The sequence below is a fragment of the Pollicipes pollicipes genome, unplaced genomic scaffold, assembly GCF_011947565.3.
Source record: "Pollicipes pollicipes isolate AB1234 unplaced genomic scaffold, Ppol_2.1 Scaffold_2555;HRSCAF=2994_pilon_pilon_pilon, whole genome shotgun sequence".
Lineage (NCBI taxonomy): Eukaryota > Metazoa > Arthropoda > Thecostraca > Pollicipedomorpha > Pollicipedidae > Pollicipes > Pollicipes pollicipes.
The window spans coordinates 24,880,848-24,900,639 of NW_023596136.1; the positions used below are offsets into that span (position 1 = coordinate 24,880,848).

General features: G+C 56.2%; 2 protein-coding genes across 2 annotated transcripts; one reads left to right on the forward strand and one right to left on the reverse strand.

Annotated features, from left to right (window-relative positions):
- Nucleotides 1-1,767: 1,767 nt before the first annotated feature.
- LOC119099472 (ran GTPase-activating protein 1-like) lies at nucleotides 1,768-17,241 on the forward strand. The gene is given in 14 exon segments (XM_037222633.1): nucleotides 1,768-1,848; nucleotides 4,871-4,985; nucleotides 5,330-5,517; nucleotides 7,211-7,390; nucleotides 7,726-7,860; nucleotides 8,406-8,544; nucleotides 11,043-11,110; nucleotides 11,112-11,177; nucleotides 11,718-11,902; nucleotides 12,529-12,673; nucleotides 15,029-15,130; nucleotides 15,706-15,906; nucleotides 16,463-16,587; nucleotides 17,095-17,241. Coding segments are annotated over 13 exon segments (1,710 nt in total). The 5' UTR covers nucleotides 1,768-1,848; nucleotides 4,871-4,876; the 3' UTR covers nucleotides 17,162-17,241.
- Nucleotides 17,242-17,320: 79 nt separating this feature from the next.
- Nucleotides 17,321-19,489, reverse strand: LOC119099482 (mitochondrial tRNA methylthiotransferase CDK5RAP1; the record flags this gene model as incomplete). Its single annotated transcript, XM_037222643.1, has 2 exons — nucleotides 17,321-18,587; nucleotides 19,169-19,489. Coding segments are annotated over 2 exons (1,560 nt in total), but the record flags the coding sequence as incomplete, so codon positions are not given.
- Between the last annotated feature and the right edge of the window lie 303 nt (nucleotides 19,490-19,792).

A 19,792-nucleotide genomic window follows, 5' to 3' on the forward strand; every position in this document is an offset into this window, starting at 1 on the left:
TCGCTGATTAGTATCTGTGCATGCATTCAACATATTATGCATTATACAACGTCACGTGCAAGTACGTAACTTCAAAACCACATAGGAACTTCATCTAAATTATGGAGTCAGTCACGGCGCGTGTTGCTTTGGGCAAGCTGCCTTTGGAGATCTCGTGATTGCCGTTTTGTGCCGGTAGGGAATCCGTCGGGATGATATTGCTGAGCAATGAGTTGCTCTTGCTCCTAGTTGCGCGGACGACCAGCAGGAGAAATGCCACTAAGATTTAGAGTTAAAGCAAAAGAGCTGAAAGAAGCACAACCAAACGAAGCAAGCGATATTGGGTGAAAAAGAACGAGAAGCCGCACGTGACATAATGGTGGGCAGTGTGGGAGATGCCGCCTCAGAGTAAAAGAAGAAAAGTAAGAATCTTGTCGAGATTCCTAAAAAATGAAACACCGCGCGTAAATCGCATACACATTTAACGGGTCAGTCTGCGAGGACTTGTAGTGACTGAGCTTTCGGTCGTCCGATAACGTAATTTACGGAAGCTCCCTGAGAAAGCCGGGATATATAAAACGGCAACTTCTGTCCCAAATTACGGGGTTACGCTATCCGCCCTCGACAGAACTAGGCACGCAACTTGCTTAAGAAAAGTGTTAACTGCCGTGCTACATACAACAGCGGATAAAGCCGGCTATGCTGAAGGAGGAGCAAATGAAAACCCAGTAGACCAATTCATGCCTAAGTCAGGTAGCTTCCTCTAACGTCTATTTTCTGCTGTGGTGTGGTGTAAATGAAGACGATTCGAAATTATGTACTGTAGCAGGTGTTCCGTCTTCATAATGCACCAATATTAGTGATGCTGATCAATAAACATGCAGCAAAACAGTCATGCGATCAGCTCGCAGTCAGTTATGTGGGAAGAGCCGGTCAGGGATAGTGACCGCCTATGGTGGACGCGGACAGGGCTCAGACAAGAAATATCTGATAGATAAGCCCTTATTTCGTGGATTTTTTTTAAAAGAAAGGTTTTATCGCTTGGTCCACATCGTTTTTGACGAAACCTTACCTTTCGTAAAGCAGGTGGTGAAATCCAGGCTCATGCAAATTTGACACACTTTATGGATGATTGATTCCAGCTCAAAATTCTAACCAACCTGCGCCTACCGTAATTTGGCTGCGAGCTGTGGAGGTAGATGCCTCTCCAATGACCCCAAATCCTGCCCCCTCGTAGAACTTCATCTCCCCGGGACAACGACGCTGAAACGGACGAAGGGACAATTTGTAACGGAAATTAATTGAGCTCATCGCAAATGCGAGATCGTACGACTTATCAGGTAAGTTAATGCACCAGAATGAACAGATGTATGTATATATCTAGTATGGCAGCCAGAACATTTATAATCTCCAAAATGAGCTGTGTGAAATAGTGTACTATGTCCTTCATCCTTGACCCCTCCTATCCCCACACCACCTCTACTTCTAGGTGGCTGGGGGGGTGTTCTCCCTGGACACCGGGCTCTCCTCCCAAGTAAAGCTCATTAAGTATGCGTTGGGACTGTCGCTCCCCATATTTTGAAACGTTGTTTCTTTCTACGCCCATGGATTTTTAGCGTGGAAGGCTAGGTTCACGGGCGTGAAACGATCCTAGTTTGCTCTGTTGACGTCATCCTTCCAAAATCCTTAACGACGCTAGTACCTGCCACTTTCAAATAGCGTCGCGCCAACTATTGGCGCGATTGATACATTGGACAGCGCCTTCGGGCGACGTCTGTGGGTGGATGGTGTGTAATTTGCCATGGTTGTGGTTGGCTGGTTCGGAGTCACCGCGTTCCGGCACCCCGTCCCCAAGACTGTAGGAATCGGGTTAGTCTGGGGTCTAGGTAGGAACCTGAAATTTTATTTAAAGCCTATTGTGCGCGGCGTCTTTATTTCTGTTGTGCACAAACACTCGGTGTCTGCCCAGGCACTTATGTTTGAAGTTGATACTCAATTTTGTTGTTAGTGTTGTGTTTTCATGCTCTGCTGATCTCTGGCCCAACTTAATACTAGCTGTGAAGTAACATGATTGACTTCAAAATGACATGTCAACCCAACACAATTGAGGAATTCTTGCTGAAAAATTGGCAAAACTGGCCCTAATACTGCCCCAACAAGATTTTGTTGATACCTGCCACTTTTTTGCAGACTAGTCACAGGGCACAGCCTGGTGTATGTACACATTGGAACCTAATGTTAAAAAGGAGCATTATACATCATTTGTCATGTTTAAGGCAGAACATGTTGTAAATAATCATACAACAGGTAGATTCATGCTCCTAGCTTCAAATTTTAATAACTGATAGCAAGCTCCCGAGATCCGCACACACTCACCAACCTCAATCCCCCTGCACCATTGCTACGTTATCAGTGTGTGGTCACAACATAGCTGCACATCAAGAACCATAAAAAATGTACTGGGCCAAGGTAACAATAACAATGCAATGACATAGTTTCCTATCATGTGTAGGTAAGTTAATGAAACAGGCAGGCCAGAATAGACCAGAACCTAGCTTAAACCAGCCTAAGCTAACCTAATCTTACCTAACCTAACCTAACCTAACCTGACCTAATCTAAAATAACCTAACCTAATCTCCCCACCCTATCCCCTTCAACCCAGTGTTCCATTGGCTTCCATGTTCCAAGCCATATATCTGAACCATATTAAGAAGTTTCATTTAGCCACCATGTTCCCATTTTGCCTTCCACTGCCCACCCAAAGATGTCATATTTGCCCCCCCCCCCCATGTCAACCAATCTACAAACAGTATGGAAAACTGCCTGGATACACAAGAAACATATTTCATTGGATTCTTGTTACCTTGGCCCCATACATTTTCATGGTTCTTGAAGAGCAGTAATGTTGTGGCCAGGCGTAGCAATGGTGCCAGGGTTGCGGTTGCTGTGTGGTTGCTGTGTGTTTGCAGTGCTCAGATGTTCGCTGCCATAGTTATTGAAGTTCCAAGGAAAGAGTTTAGATGACCTGTTTTACAAATATTTATGATAAGTTTTGCTTTAAAAATGATGATTGATGTACAGTGCTCTTTTTTAACATTAGGTACCAATGTATGCCATGACCCACAGCCTGAATAGCTGCACATAGTGTTATGACCATGAGTGCTGGCCTCCGAACCCGCAAAAAATAAGCTGCTTATATGATTGGGCCCTGAACTGGATGCCTTCTTGTGCTGACCTCAACCCAGGCCAAAGTTATCTCAGCTTTCAAATGATATATGTTTGAAAACATGTTTGGTCCGTATTTTTGCCCAAAATTACCATAGCAACGCCATAATTTCATGAAACACTCATTTGCATGCTGAAATTGGTAGTGACTGCCAAAATCAGGGTTCTTGGATATACAATCTTGATTTACTAAAAGTGCTGGCAGATATGTTACACCCATGTTCTGGGGATCACCTGCCTTCTTTGCAGCCTTGACCAGTATCTCCTGCTTCTCCCATCCTCTTGCCTCCTTCCTGCCTCCTTGCCTCTCCTATCTGCCCTCCCCCCTCCCTGCTGTGTCTCCTATCCTCTCCTGGTAATTGGCCCTTACCCCTGCCTGGTCCTTCTAGATAGTGGTAACAGCTAAGAGAAAAATTTTGTCATAGAAAATAGGGAATGAAATGTGTTTCAGAAAAGTCTTGGTAGCCAGACTTTAGTGTGTCAGAGCAGCATAAGCTTCTCCATGAATGGTGTGACCCTGCTTTGGGACATGCTTATAATGCTGGGATAAATTAGTGATAACAATGACTGTTGTACATTCTACAAGCATCTGTTCCATGATTTATGAAATATGTTGAAATGCATGTGTATATATACATGTGTGTGTGGCCATAAAAACAACTAACCCACTTTTTGGCAAAATGTGTTTGTGCATTGCCAGGGTATCTCCAGTCAGTGAATAATTTCTACAAGCAAGTACAAATGAAGTGCTGCCATGTCTGGTATCTTATTTTAGTGCTTGGGGGTACACAATCATAGATCAAGTGTGTTTGCCACATTTATATGGGGTTTTGAACTGAAATCCCCATATGGAAGATTATTTGGTGCTGTTTCAGCCCTGACTTCCTGAAGACCTAAACCCCTCTAGTTCTTGAGTAGCATAGACTTTCAGCAAAGTTATTGTGGTCTCCTGGCAGCATGGCAAAATTCATCTAGTGAGTTGTGCAGGAGGTAAACATAAATCAGTGATGCCAGGATTCTGGCTCTGGCAGTCACCGCACACATAATCTGTTAGCTTCTATTTGACTTTGCTCTTTGACCCAGGACCTTGACATGTAACATGCCTGGTCGATTTGCCAAGCTGAGGCGCCCACATGCTGGGTTGGCTGCTGCCCAGTTTTTTGCTGGTTGGTCTATCTTGAGCATGAGAAGGTGCAACAGGTGGTGAGCACCTAAGCTGGGGGTGCAAAGGCATGGCTCATTTTAAACATCCCTGCCACCCAAGTGGCTGAACATTGAACACTGATGGTCATATCCTATGTAGCACATATCTGTCCCTGTGTCATATGTGTCGTGCTGCCCCCCTGCCACAATTAAACCCATTGCTGCATCAAGCCCCATTTATGTTTTTTGTTGAGTGCAGGGCACATGCAGAATTTGAAAATGGGTGAACAGCTGAAAATTTGTACTGAAAGCCCATTTAAACAGGTCACTGGTGCACACAGTTTTTTGGCCTGGTGTATAACACCATTGTATTTTTTCAGTGCACTTATTTTGTTATGCTCACCTCTATATTTAAGTGCCAGCTGTTCCTCACATGCATAATGCATGTGAAAATTGCTAAGGGGGTGGAGTAAGGGGGGGGGGGGCTTGCCCCAGATGAACACTAACCTTACCTTATTTCAGGCCTCCATGATGACTGACCATTTGGCGGACCTACTGTCTGGGGCAGCACTGGACACCTCTACCACCACTCTGAGCTTTGCAAACAGGGGCCTTAAACTTGACACAGAGGAAGATGGTGAGTTTACTCCCATGTTTGGTCTTCCTAGCAGCATTATGCATGTTGTTCATCCTCAATACTGTGGTGAAGGAACACTCCTGTATGCAACAGTGTGGGCCATGCACCAGCACTGTTTATCATTATGCCTAAAGATGACAAATAGTAGAGCTCAATAATTAAAGCCCATTAATGCCTGAAAGGATGTGTTAAGTGCTGCTGGTTTGTGGTGAAGAATCTTCAATAAATCATCTTTGTGTAGATCCTGTCTGTGTGCTCTTAAAATGTCAATTCACCCAGTTTCATTTGTAAGTTCTGTTATTGTCCGTGATTAGGCCTGTGTTACCCCTGAGCTTCGTCGGCAGCCAAGGAGATCACGACGGCCATAGGCAGCCAGAAGACACTGAAGTCACTAGTCCTGGAAGGAAACACTCTGGGGATAGGTGCAGCCAAGGCCATCGGAAAGGCTCTGGAAAGCCACCCAGAGCTTCAGGAGATCCACGGAAAAGACCTCTTCACAGGCAGGCTGAAAACAGAAATTCCCCAGACCCTGGTGAGCACTCCCGAACCGTCTGCCATCCTCGATGCAGGGAGGTATAACTGTTCACTACCTTGTCAATGACCAGTCTTCAGAACGTAACGGTTGTACAGTGTGGGAACCCAGTCGAGCCCTGCGGCTGCTGCGGTCAGCTGTGGTGCGGTGTGTGTGTGCGTGCGTGCGTGCGTGCGTGTGTGTCGGTCGCTGGTCGGCCCGGCCGGAGCTGGAGCTGCGCGGTCGGTCGCGGGTCGGCCCAGCTGGAGCTGCGCGGTCGGTCGCGGGTCGGCCCGGCGGGAGCTGCGCGGTCGGTCGCGGGTCGGCCCGGCCGGAGCTGGAGCTGCGCGGTCGGTCGCGCGTCAGTCCGGCCGGAGCCGCGCGGTCGGTCGCGTGTCGGCCCGGCCGGAGCTGGAGCTGCGCGGTCGGTCGCGGGTCGGTACAGTGCTCGTGCCGGAGCTTGAGCTGCACGGTCGGTCGCGGGTCGGCCCGGCCGGAGCTGGAGCTGCGCGGTCGGTCGCGGGTCGGTCCAGTGCTCGTGCCGGAGCTGGAGCTGCGCGGTCGGTCGCGGGTCGGTCCAGTGCTCGTGCCGGAGCTGGAGCTGCGCGGTCGGTCGCGGGACGGTCCAGTGCTCGTGCCGCCTCTGTCAAGATCCATCCAGCTGGACTTCTTGTCATGATCCAGGACCGCTTCTGACGCCTCGGTCCACTCATCTCTTAAGTTTCATGGGCATGGGGCTGATCCTCTGCCACCTCGTGAAGCTTCTCATGGACTGAATTTTTGGCATCCAATTCATTGCAATATGTCATTGTTAGCCCTCATGTGACAACTGCAACGCATCTTTCACAAATTGCAAGCATGATGTGAGATAGTACGGCATAGACCGTTTGCCATAATAATCAGTTTTAATTTATAAGGTATCAAATAACTTGGCGTGAGTCCTCAACCCATACCAGTGCATTTACGTTTGTCAGTAGGCCACTGTGCCCCTTGAAAAAGCACAGTTCAGCCGATTTTGAATCCTGTCATTAAGACTGTTGAAAGTCAACGAATGCCAGTCTGCCTCCGGGCCTAGAGTTTCGTCTTTCTCCGCATCATTGGGCGTGAGAGGTCCCGACGCCAAATCACCGCAGGTGTTGAATGCACTGTTGAGACCCAACTATCATAATTTCTCAACGTGAATGAATGGGTAGTGGTGGATATTTGCACTGACTGGCATGTCTGCCATCCTCTGTGCAGCGGGCGGGCATGCGTGGGCAGCGGGCTGGTTCAGTGCCACTTGTGACGCCGCTCCTCAGACATTCGTGGGCAGCGGACCGATTCAGTGCCACTTGTGACGCCGCTCCTCAGACATTCGTGGGCAGCGGGCTGATTCAGTGCCACTTGTGACGCCGCTCCTCAGACATTCGTGGGCAGCGGACCGATTCAGTGCCACTTGTGAGGCCGCTCCTCAGACATTCGTGGGCAGCGGACCGATTCAGTGCCACTTGTGAGGCCGCTCCTCAGACATTCGTGGGCAGCGGACCGATTCAGTGCCACTTGTGACGCCGCTCCTCAGACATTCGTGGGCAGCGGGCTGATTTAGTGCCACTTGTGACGCCGCTTCTCAGACATTCGTGGGCAGCGGACCGATTCAGTGCCACTTGTGACGCCGCTCCTCAGACATTCGTGTGCAGCGGACCGATTCAGTGCCACTTGTGACGCCGCTCCTCAGACATTCGTGGGCAGCGGGCTGATTTTGGCGGGCGCTCGGCTAGCCGTGCTCGACCTGAGCGACAACGCGATCGGCCCGGTCGGCATGGACGGACTGCACGTGCTGCTGACCAGCCCCGTCTGCTACAGCCTGCAGGAACTGCTCTTCAACAACAACGGCTGGGGGCCCACCGGCGGCCAGGTGGGCGGCGGCCGCGCAGGCCCGCGCGGTTCTTCTGCCCGGTCTGTGGCTGCTGCTGTCCCCCACACCAGCTGGGCGGTGTCGCTCGCTGAAAGTCGGTGTGAGCCGAGTGCGTTGCACTTCGCCCTACGACAGGAACCTTGTATCATTACGTACGTCACTATACATTCTTATTGTGAAGCGTCACTGTCCGCTTGACATCGCCCCGGACGTGCAACTGCAAACATTTTGCCTGCAACAGCTCGGTCGTTGCGTTGGTCCGGTGCCGAGCGGCAGAGCGTGGCGCGCGGGCGTGTTGGCGGCCGTGACTGAGCCTCCCCTCGCCCTGCCGGCAGCGGCTGGCCGACTGCCTGATCGAGTGCCACGAGCGCAGCGTGCGCGACGGCGCGCCGATGCGGCTGCGCGTGTTCGTGTCGGGCCGCAGCCGGCTGGAGAACCCCGGCGCCAGCCGGCTGGCCGAGTTCTTCCGGGTGAGTGGTGCCGCGCCCGCCGCGTCCGCCGCGCCCGCCGCGTCCGTCGCGTCCGTCGCGCCCGCCGCCTCCGGCGCGACGCTGCTGACAGGTGCGCGTGCGGTGGTGGGCGCCGCGGGACGGGTGTCGGGTGGTCGGGCAGGAAGCCTAGCGCGAGAGGTGGCCTGACTGTGGGGTCGGACGGGCCGTAAGTAGCAGTCTTCTGCCGCAGAGCAGGCATGGTACGCGCCGATGCGTCTCGTAGCGCCTGAATGGGGGAAGCCCACTCGGGAGGCCCCTTGGGCGCCTCTTGGGTAATCCCTTTGGGCGCTCACGAAGCTGTCTGCTAAATAACCGTTGAGGCGTAACTTCGCTGCATCGTAGTTAAACTATCCGACGCACGGTGGACGGTGATCGGGCAGTTGGTGGTACTCCTCCACAGGGTTCGCTCCTCGCCAGCGCGGGTACCCTGCCTGCCGTGCTGGGCGTGTCAGGCTGCCCGCGCGTGGGGGTTTGCCGGCACGCGGGCTTGTGCTGGCGCTGGAGCCCGACTGTTGCTGTTGCAGCGGGTGAAGACGATGGAGAAGGTGGTGATGCCGCAGAACGGCATCTACCACCAGGGCGTGCGGGCTCTAGCGGAGGCGCTCAGCGAGAACCCGGCCCTGCAGCATCTTGATCTCGACGACAATCTGCTCACTCCCAAAGGTTAGCCAACTACGGCAACTTCTTGTCCAAATGTCAGCCAACGTCGAGACACCTTTTCGGTCCCAAAGGTCGTCCATTCTCGACGGCCTGCTCACGCGTGAAAGGCGGTGTTCTGCAGCAGCTTGCTCGGGCCCTAAGACCAGCTACCTTTGACAAACTGTTCACGACGAAGGGTTGCAAACGTGGGGTAGCCAATGACAACCATCTCACGCCCTGAGACCCGCTACTAACTACGACCACGTCCGTCCAAAAGTCAGCCAACTGCAACGCCCGAGCGCCAGCCCCCGGTGACGACCCCTTTGGGACCAAGGGTCAGCTAACTGTGCAACCTTGTGTCACCCAGATATCAACAAACCACGATGTCATTGGGGCTTTACGACGCGCTCAGCTGCTGAGGCCATATGGCGTAGCCTGCCTCTCACCCTGGCAGGAAGCTGACGCTGCCAGGGTGAGAGGCGAGGGTTCGATTTCCCCGGGCTCTCACGGCGAGAAATCGAACTCCGTACCTCTGGTTTCCCAGGCGCGCAGTGATTAACGTAGGTGCGTAACCGCAACATTTTCGGCACCCGGCGCGCAGGCTCAAACCTGTTGATTTCATTTGTTTCACTCGTCGATTCTGGAAAAGAATGAACGTTCTCAGGCAGACATTGGATGGCCTGGTGTGTGTTTTTAACTCATTTCGACTAACTCCATTAAGCACAAAAGAGATCCCGTACTTCTTTTCGGGAAGGGGCCCCTTGAGTAGAACACTACGAGGCACATTATTATTCCCAGTCCAGCGCTGAAGGGTCATCTGCTCCACTGCGGTGTGACCCCCGGCCGTCATTCTGGTGACACGGGGCGGGGCCCCTGGCCGATCCAGAGGCACTTAGAGGGATACATCACGTCACGTTGGTCCGCTCCCTGACGCGGGAGGGTTACAAACTGCACAGTTGACCCCGGATCGACGCCGAAACCCTCATTGACGCAGCAACATCCTTTATCGTGGTGAAATGATTGGTTCATAGAGCTGACGGTTCGTTGTTGTTGATCTCTGGCTGAAATAGGAACAGTCTGTTCCAGCGGTCCCCATCGGTGCAAGAGGTCCTCTGACATTCGAGATCACGGCCCGACAGGCTGGGGTCCTTAAGATGACCTGCAGCCAGTACTTCGGACACTTATGCACTCCAACCGAGCCTTTGTTCGTCCGAGCTTTTGTTCCGGTGGGCCGCCCGGGCCCCGCGTCGGGCCTCATGGAACGCTTCCCTTGGTTGGCTTGGGGCCCTTGCGGGCACAGGACACTCTCTTAGGCGCTGTAGGCCCCTGACAGATACAGGGGCCCTAGCCAGTGTAAATCACTGGCACCGGCTTCATAGCTGAAAGTGGACCCTCCGGCCCGTACCGACACGGAGCAGACTGTGCGATAATGGTTGTGCCTGACTGACATATAGGCCCATATGGACTCAGGGTGGTTCCCGATCGGCGCAAAGGGCCCCCTGACTGCCATTTGAGGGCCCGTCCTCGCAGGCGGGGGCCCCTGAATAAGACTCCAACCAGCCCTTCGTGCTCTTAGACCCTCCAACCGGGCGCTCGATTATCGGACCCGATGGACCCTCTCGGCTCTTCGGGCCTCTTCGAACACTGCCCCTGGTCGACTTGGCCTCCCTGCCATCACAGGGCCCCCGTAAGGCGCTGTCGAGCGCTGACAGACGCTGTGGCCCCGATCAGTGTGGATCGCTCGTTTTGGTTTTGTTTCTGCCTGGGAAATGGGCCCCCCAGGCCCACACCGCCACGGAGCCGACTATGTGTTACCGGTGGTGTCTGACCAGCATAAAGGCCCTTATCGACTCAGGGGCCCTTGACCAGCACGCAGGGCCCTCTGCGTGGCATTGGGGTGCCCGGCTCTGCGGGCCGGAGCCCCTGAATGCGACCTCTGGTCGGTCTTTCGGGCCCCTAATGGTAGGGTCCGAGGGGCCCAGAGGGCCCATCGTATTCTAGGAGGCACGTTCTGCAGTACTGGGCAAGTTATGACACTATCACAACGCACAAATTTCACTTAGGATTGTCTGTTGGCGTACGAAGATCAGTCAACAAGTTTCTTGCTCCCGAGGGATTCTTGCCGTTGGGGGCTTCAATGACGCTGTGATCGAAGACGGCCTTGGTGCATGCTCATTGACAAATCGGAATATTTACCATATACGAGAACCAGTGCAATGGATTAAGTCCGTTTTTCTGCTGATGGAAACAAAATGTTCTCCATGAGGCCTAAAATCGTACCACACGTTTGTCGTACTTGTAAGGTGTAAATAACTCCTGAAGTTGACTGGCCCTTAAAGCCCAACGACTATTGCTACGGAGTGGCACTGCGACGCCAGTGGATAACTCCCATGTAATGGTGTTGGGATGGCCCGTGCGACGGTGCCTTCTGTGGTATTCCGAGTGTCGTGACGCAGCGTCGGCCGTCTGCCTGGAGCCAGTTGCGTGAGTGTGGAGCCAGTTCCAACATGTACTGGCGGCAGGGGCCCGCGCGCTGGCCGCGTACCTGCCGCTGATGAGCGAGCTGCGCGTGCTCAACCTCAACGACTGTCCTGCTGAAGTCGGCCGGAGCGCGGGCGCTGGCGGACGCGCTGCGGGGCAACAACCCCAAGCTGACGGTGAGGCGGCGGCCTCGGCTGGCGGCGCCGGAGCGGGGCCGCGGCGGCACCGGGTGTGGCCGCGCGGGCTGGGCGAGAGGAGGGGGTGGTGCGGAGAGGGGAGAAATGGGTGGAGTTAGTGCAGGCACGGGGGAAAGAAGCAGAATAAGTGGGAGTTCGAGGGAAATGAAGCAGTGAAGAGGGTCGACGTGATGCTGTTCGTTGACGCAAGCGCATAGGTCGGCCGTGTTGTTTCTACGCTCGGTTAGCCTTGCCTCTCGTCTCGACAAGGTGGAAACGCTGGCCAATCGGGTGCCGTCTCCCGTGTTCATAGACGATGGCTACATAGATGGCTAAGAGTTCGCCGTGCTCAACCAGGTGTTATAGCCATTTAACCCACAAATATGATGCCAGTGTGGAGACTGGCGTGGAGAGGTGGAGACTCAGTCATCGTCCACTGCACCGTTTCGTCCATCCCCTCACGCGGTCCACGGGGCCGCCAGTCCACGCCACCCCACCCGCGCCCGTCGCCTCACACACAGCGCCCATCCGTCCCGGCAGGAGCTGCACATGGCCTTCAACGAGGTGGCGACGCCGGCGGCGCTGTCCGTGGTGGAGGCGCTCGCCGACCACGGCCAGCTGGAGCTGCTCCAGCTCGACGGCAACCACCTGGGCGAGCGGGGCATCACGGCCGTGCGCCAGGCAGCCGCCGACCGCGGCCTGGCCGACAGCCTGGCCGGCTTCAGGTGGGCGGCGTCGGCGCCGACGGGGGCACGGCTGGGTGGGTGGGGGAGTCAGCCCGCGGGCAGGCTTGAATGCGGGTGGGCCTGAAGCTTGCCCGTTTGTGTTCGTGATGCTGCTTTCCTCTAGAAGCGTAGCCCTTAATATGCAGGCTAGTACTTTGATATCTTGTTCGAATTGATCTTAAAGACCGGCTAGTGTCCAATTAGCTTGACTCCCACTATTGATTTGAGCTAACGTACCGCGACTTCTCGACTTCGTCAGGCCACTATCGTCACAAGGTGATGTCATTTTTTAAAGCCGCGATAAGGAAGAACTAGGCGGATCAGGCCGGGATTTTAATTTAATATTTGCTTCCCTGCTTCACTTAAGCAGCGCAAACATACCCTTATTCACAAGGCCCGACTTTGCTGAGATATTGTCATTAAAACATATGTTATCTCGATAATCCCGCTTTTCGAGGCATGATTGTCTGCGTCGAAGTTCTCATGCGGGGATCCGTGTGTCGCAACCCAGCCCAGTTGTGTTCTGGCACGGCTGCAAGTCATCTACACTCGCCGACGATCAAACATGCACTCAGGTCCAGTGAGTCGCCAGAGAATTCCCAACGCGGCGTCGCCTCTCGTTTCAGTGAGGACGAAAGCGAACCGGACTCGGATGAGAAGGACGACGAAGACGAGGAGGACGAGGAGGGGGAGGAGGAGGAGGATGAGGAGGAACATAGCGATGGCGAGCACGTGTCGCCTCTGAAGCGGCCCGACCCGGCTCCGGCCAAGGTCTGTATCGGCTGCAGCGTGGTAGCGCAGCTATGCTTTGGCACACGGGTGCCTTCGCGTCTGCTGCGTGCGGACAGCCGGACACTTGAGAGTAGATTCACTGTGTGCGTGTGTTCGCATTGTGTGCGTGTTCGTGTGAGGTTCTCGTTTAAGCGCCTCATCTGACTTAAATCAGGCTCTTATCGCTGTATCTGGTTTTTAAGCACACATTGGTATTGGCGCTGGAACAGATGGATAATTCGACACATGCACAAGATTTGCTTGCTATTCATTGCTATGCGTGTTTTCCTTCCGACCCCTGCGCTGTTAACCAGTCGCTTTCTTTTTTGTGCTTGTGTGCGGAGTGGGTGGTCACGAACATGGTTAGTATTTAAATGCTTGACATGTAAGCCCATCGCGGTCGACCCGGCGAAAAAATCACGGTGTCAGTATGATCTAGGGGTATGTCAACGCCACTACCAGGGAGCGCGCAGTCTTATAAAAGTATCCACGCGCAGTGTCATGCATGATGCCGTAGCACTGCTCGTGGCTCCGTCAGCCAGAAGGGGTCGGCCGTGGGGTCACAGCTGCGAGTGCCGCTCCGTGCTGGCCGCCGGTCTGCCGTGAAGGAGAGCTGAGCGCCCTCCATCGGAGTGCTGGTAGCCAATTGACCGTTCTCCATTGGGCCGCTGGGATCTGGCCGACCGGCGGCCGCTGGAGCCAGCACCTCGCTGTAAAGACGGATGAACTAATGAGAACTTGGGACCCTCGCCGCGAAATAGGATTAAGAGCCCACCCTCATCCCCCAGCCCCAAGGCTTTCACGGGATTTTTTCCGGACGAACCTAAGGACGGTGGTGTAAATTTTGGATAGCAGAGTTAACATCAGTTTTATCCGTATCAAAATCGTAAGGTAACCTTGACGTCTCATGATCTATGATCAAAACTGTTGTTTGTCTGAGACCGATTTATTTGTTTTTATATCACTCGGAAGTGCATGATTGGCACTATGGCTGCTCTTGCAATGCCCGGATATCCAAGGTCAAAGTATGACCTTTGTGACCAGATTCGATCGTTTAAAAGAAACGTTCCACGTTTGGAGATATTGGAGCGAGCGTTGGATAGGATGAATAAGCTTACTTATAACTATTAGTATACTTTTAAGTGGAAAAGGCGGCTCTAGACAGCACATTTTCCCTGCTAAGTAAATATCCTCCTCAACACGTCATTGTTAAATTACGTCATCATACCTTGTGCAATATTGATTGACGGCCGTTATGCCTGGAAATCGCGCTCACGACCGCCAGATATAAACGACTTGACAATTATATTTTGATTGGTCCTGATCGCCACATGGCCAATGGAATGGCAGGATTCGAATGGCATTATGGTGTCATGGTTGTATGGGTGATCTTGACATAGTCTCCCCGAAAAAGTCTGTATATCTTCGCTGGTGTGTAGCTCAGAAACTTGAAGACTTCAGGGCTCAAGAAGGGCAGGGCCGTGAACTGCATCAGTGATCTTCAAGGTGGCTTTTCAGATCAAAACCCCATAAAAATGTGGAACACTCCCTTTAAAGGTCATTTAGACCCTTTGAGGGTCATGTCACGTAAATCTTAACGGCACGTATCTTACAGCTTGAAAAGGCATGGCTGACGCTACTTCCGCGTCGACGTGGCTTGTTTGATTCTTGATTCAGCTGGATGGCCGAATGCCACAGCGGCCTTCATTACTTTGACAAGACATTATATCGCAGGTTACATGTGTTGGTAGCCACTGGTGCCCATCGGAAAGCAGCTTTCCAAAAGCTGGTGATCGCCGTTTTTCGCACTGTTGTAGCATGCTTAAATCATGCTTAAATCTTGAGGTAACACGAGGGGTTTATAAAGTTACAACTGAACCACTCTGACCTGATCTTACCTGCCAAACTCTCGTTCGCCAATGTTCAGTGCTAGTTAAATGATAGTGTGGCGGGGGCTTTTCAACTTCGTTTTGCCGCGCCTCCAGTATGGTTAGTTTTAGAGATCTCGAAGGGCCCTGAGCCCCCTTCCACGTACTGCAAAGGTGAAAAACTCACACAGGGTGAGGTTAAACCAATTTTTGAGCTTGCTTTAGGTATGTAACACGTTTTCAGTTGCATGGCATGTGGCTCACATGCCATGCAACTGCCATCACATGCCATGTAAACATGGCAAATGGCTCTCCAAACTAGAGAGCACGCGCCAAGTTTTCCCCCAGTTTGAAGGCCGTTGCACCCAGCCTTCCAGTGGCATGCGGTTTGCCCACTCGTGCTCGGCTGAGCGGTCACCACTGGACACAGGCGGCACGGCCTGAGCGTCTCCCGCTGGAGCGTGCTGACCGTGGCCCGTGTCCCCAGTGCACCGTCGCCGAGTTCCTGCGCCAGCCGACGGCGGCGCGCCTGCTGGCTCTGGGCGGCGATCGGCGAGCGCAGCTGGTTCGCGAGGCGAACGGGACGGAGGTGAGCACGCCCGGACCGGCGGAGGCGGGCCCTCGGCGCCGCTGGACGCGCTAAGCTCCCACGCCCGTCCCGCGCCGTCTGGCAGGTGGTCGCACAGCTCCCCGACCCAGGCCTGTGGTTTGTGTTCATCGCAATGTATTGGTCCTGCGTGGGGCTTGTGCATTGGATGCAGTACGTGCCATGGCTGTCCGTAACGTGTTGCTCTTTTATGCAATGATTCCTCAATGTCACCCTTAAGACAAGATCAAGCTACCCAACACCGAAAGGTCCGCACGGGAGCGGTAGGCTCTTTCCGTTGTGTACAATCAGATCCCTTGCTTCGCTGCGCACAAGTACCGAGGCCGTACAGCCCCCGTCAACAGAAACCCACGTTTTCGTGTTGACCTGTCTGCCCTCGTCTCGTCGGTCGTTCGGCAGACGGCGGTCTCTGATCCGTTCTGTTTCCGCGCACGGCAGCGTGCGCAGCCCCAGGCGCGCTGATGCCGGCTCGTCCCCTCACGCCGGCGTGTCGCGCGGCAGCCCCCCCCCCCCCTCCGGGAAGCGTGCTGGTACGGTCGCCACCCGCCGCGCCGCAGGTGCCGGCGGACGCGGCGGCGACCGTGCGCCGCCACCTGGAGGTGCTGTCGGCCGTTTGTCGCGTGGACGCGGCGGCCGGCCCGGCGGCGGACGTGCTGCCTGGCCTGGTGGACGGCCTGTTGGAGTCGGCGCTGCGGGCCGCCGGCGGCAACCTGGGACTGTTCGCCAACACGCTGCTCGTCTACCTGGGTCTCATCAAGGCACGTGGGGCTAGGGTTTCGCGCCGTTGCGTCGCTGGGACGGTCGAGATGCAGAGTGGCAGGGTGGGACGCCACGGTCCGGGCTTGACAAGTTGCTACTGTACCTTCCAGTCGTGACACGAGGATGGGCACCCATCAGTTTGGCGTGGACAGCAGCGTTGCCTCGACTTGCAGGAGTTCAGCTTTGAACGCGCCTTGTTGCCTAAAGTTAGGGAAAGAACTGTCACCTAGTGTTCGGTGCCCCGGCTGAGACCGCGGTGTGAGCGGCGCAGCTCGTGTCGGCCGTTCTCCAACCCCGGTGACCGCGTGCGGGCTCGGCTTCATTTGTGACGTTGCGAGGCTCAGAATGCGTCAGAGAGACGTGCAGGACGTGCACGTATATCGATGTGCAGTTGTAACTAGAAGCATTGATGTCGTTAACTCGTACGTTTGCACACGCGCTTGCCTTACGCGTGCGTCTGTGACGTCATTATGCGTGTGTGTCGCTGACATCACCATGCGTCGATGACGCCACTGTCTCTGTGACACTTGCGTGACGTGACTGGGTCTGCCACAGTGCGAGGACAAGAAGTTCTCGGTCAGCTGGGACGTCAAGGGCATGATCGTAGCCCTGACCCGGGCTGTGCAGCAGGCCTACTTCCCGGCCTCTGTGCGGAATACGCTGCAGACTTTCCTCAGCAGGTGTGGACTCCGCACGCGCGTCCTCGCGGACGCGTATTTACCGGCTAGTGTGCGATTCATCGCCCGGCGGGATTTTGCGCCGTGGCGGACAGATCCTATTGACCCGAGGCGGCGGGTCCGAGGCGCAGTGCCGGCTGTTTTGGTCGTACCCGCCACCGCCCGGGCGACAGAAAACCGCACCAGGGGCCATTGTTCGTCGAAACGTAGCCGCAGGATTGGCATTGCCTCGCTGTATACTCTCCGGCACGCACGCCTCGTGGTGCGGAGCTGTCCTCAGTTGTGGGGTGGTCTGGGCGGGGTTGGTGCGCTGTTTGGCTCTCGGCTGCTCTCCCACGCTTCCGTCACTTCTGGTGACCCCATGCAGGGCAGACGTTCCGAGCTCGTCAATGCAGCTTAGCTCCCGTGGCGTCTGCTGCTGTCTGCAGCAGTTATTCCTAGGTCCGTTGAAGCACTTAAGATTTCAGTTTAACTTTTCTTAAACTGAAAGTGCTTTTGTTTTCGTTGCAGGCCCAACAAGACCATCGACGTACACCCGAAGCAGAAGCACCTGCTAATGCAGGCGCTGTACCAGTAGCGCGCGTTTAGACATTGGCATCTATGTTCGATTCCTCATCGTGTACACTCCAGTCATGAATAAATTCGCACACAAACGAATCAGCCTTCAGCCAGCGCGCCGGACCGCAGACGACACCGCGCCGGGGGAAGGTGCCTTCCCTCGCGCGCACCGCCTCCGCTCCACAACGCCGCCCGAAACAGTCGCCTCAGGACGCGGCGACGGCGGCGGAGACCGTCGCGCCGTGCTGCCGGTGGAACTCTTGCAGTGTGGTGCGCTCCAGCGGCACGGCGTGTAGCACCTCGGAGCTGCAGTCGACCACCTCGACGGCCGCGTACTGGCCGGCGGCCAGCGCCAGCGTGCCGTGCTCCCGCGGCACGATCACCTTGACGTTGGCGTCGTTGCGGCCGATGAGGAAGCGTGGCGAGCGGCGGCTGGCCCGCTCCAGCAGCACCAGCTGCCTCTGGCCCAGCTGGGCGCGGTTGACGTCGAGCACGAGCTCGCGGTAGAGGCGCGTCAGCCGCGCCACGCGCCGCTGCTTCTCGTCGGCCGGCACGTCGTCGGTGAGCCGGTGATGCGCGCGCGTCTTTTCTCGTCGGCTGTACGCGAACAGGTAGCAGTAGTGGTAGCGCACCTCTCGCAGCAGCGACAGCGTGTCCTCGAAGTCCGCCTCGCTTTCGCCGCAGAAGCCGGCGATGAAGTCTGACGTGAAGGCGACGCCGGGCACGGCGCGGCGCGCGTGCCGCACCAGCGCCAGGTACGCCTCGCGCGTGTAGCCGCGCCGCATGGCGGCCAGCACGCGCGAGCTGCCTGACTGCGCCGGCAGGTGGAGGCAGCTGCAGACGTTGGGACGCTCGGCCACCACGCGCAGCACCTCGTCCGGGAAGTCCTTGGGGTGCGGCGAGGTGAAACGCACGCGCACCTCCGGGTCCACGTCCGCCACGGCCGACAGCAGCTCGGCGAAGCGGGTGCCGCCGGCGCGCGGCCGGTACACGGTGGAGAAGCCGCTCGCCAGCCGGGTCTCCTCGCTGCAGCCGCCGCCGCCGCTGAGGTCGCGGTAGCTGTTGACGTTCTGGCCGAGCAGTGTGACCTCACGCACGCCTTGCGCCGCCAGCCGCCGCACCTCGGCCACGACCGAGGTCAGCGGACGCGAGCGCTCGCGGCCGCGCGTGAACGGCACGATGCAGTACGTGCACATGTTGTCGCAGCCTCGCATCACCGTCACGAAGGCGGTCGGCGCGTGCGGGTCGAGCCGCACCGGCCGCACGTCGGCGTACGTCTCGTCCAGCGAGAGCAGCACGTGCACGGCGGCGCCGTGCTCGGTCGGCTGCGCCAGCAGGCGCGGCAGGTGGCGGTAGCTGTCCGGCCCGGCCACCAAGTCCACGCCCGCCTCCGCCTCCAGCAGCCGGTGCTTGAGACGCTCGGCCATGCAGCCGAGCACGCCCACCTGCCGGCCGGCGCGTGCGGTCAGCGCGGGGGAACGCGGACGGGCTCGGCGCCGAGGCGGCCGCGTGGGGGCGCGGCGCGCCGTCGGGTTCGCGGCGGTGCCCCCAGACGAGCTGGAGCGTGTGTAGAGGAAGCGTGAGGGGAGCGGCACAAAGTGGGGCAAGGGACTTCGATCACAGGCAATATGACAGGTAAGCCAATCACGATGGAATCACAAATTAGCTGTGACAAGGAGGCAGGACGAGAACGGGCTCTTTGTGCGAAACCTAGCATTTCCAACGTCGTTAAGGTTCCAGGCGGGTACAGTGTTATCCGGGCAAATCGTCATTTGAGGGTATGAAGAAGTCGGCCGAGAGAGAAAGCGAACCGATCCTACAAGAGCACGCGTAAACCCCTGCACGAAATGGCAGGGGCCGCTGCAGCCACAGCACTGGCCGTGCCCATTACTCGGCGAGTTTCACATCAGGGCCGTGGGCGGGGTGGTCGCTCGGGAGGTGGCGACCTGAGCAGCCAGCACGTCCACCAGAGCACCGCTCCGCCCTGTCTGCTGAGGTCGCATCAGCAGCCTGCGATCGAGCCCACCTTGAACTGCGCGCCGGCGTAGTTCCGACTGGCCTTCAGACGACGGAAGTTGTCCAGCTTGTTCCAGATCTTCTGCTCGGCGCCCTCGCGGATCGAGCACGTAACGAGCAGCACGACGTCGGCGTCGTGCAGGCCGCCGGCACGCGCGTAGCCGGCCTCCTGCAGCACGGCCCAGGCCACCTCCGTGTCGTTGACGTTCATTTGGCAGCCGTGGACCTCGAAGTGGACGCGGCGGCCGGCGCCGTGCTCGAGCGCTGGGCTCAGGTACGGCTGGTCGGGCTCGGCCGGCGTGGCGGCGGCGGCCGGCGCGCTGGGCAGGAAGTGCGCCAGTCCAGGGCCCGGCGCCAGGCGGCGGCCCGGCCGGCTGCCATCGGCGCCGCCCCCCGCGGAAGACGCGGACGGCCGGGACGGCGGCGCCAGCCTCAGACGGACTCTCTGCAGCAGGAGATGCCGCAGCTCGGCGGCCACGCGCATGATGTTGCTGGGTTTGAAATACTGCTCAGATGCGTGCACTGCTGGGCCAACCTGAAATTGTTTTTGAGTGTTAAAGAAGATTGTGGATGTATACTGAGAGCTGTATTGGAAATTTAGAGCTACAGTGAAGGTGCACTTCAGGAAAAATGG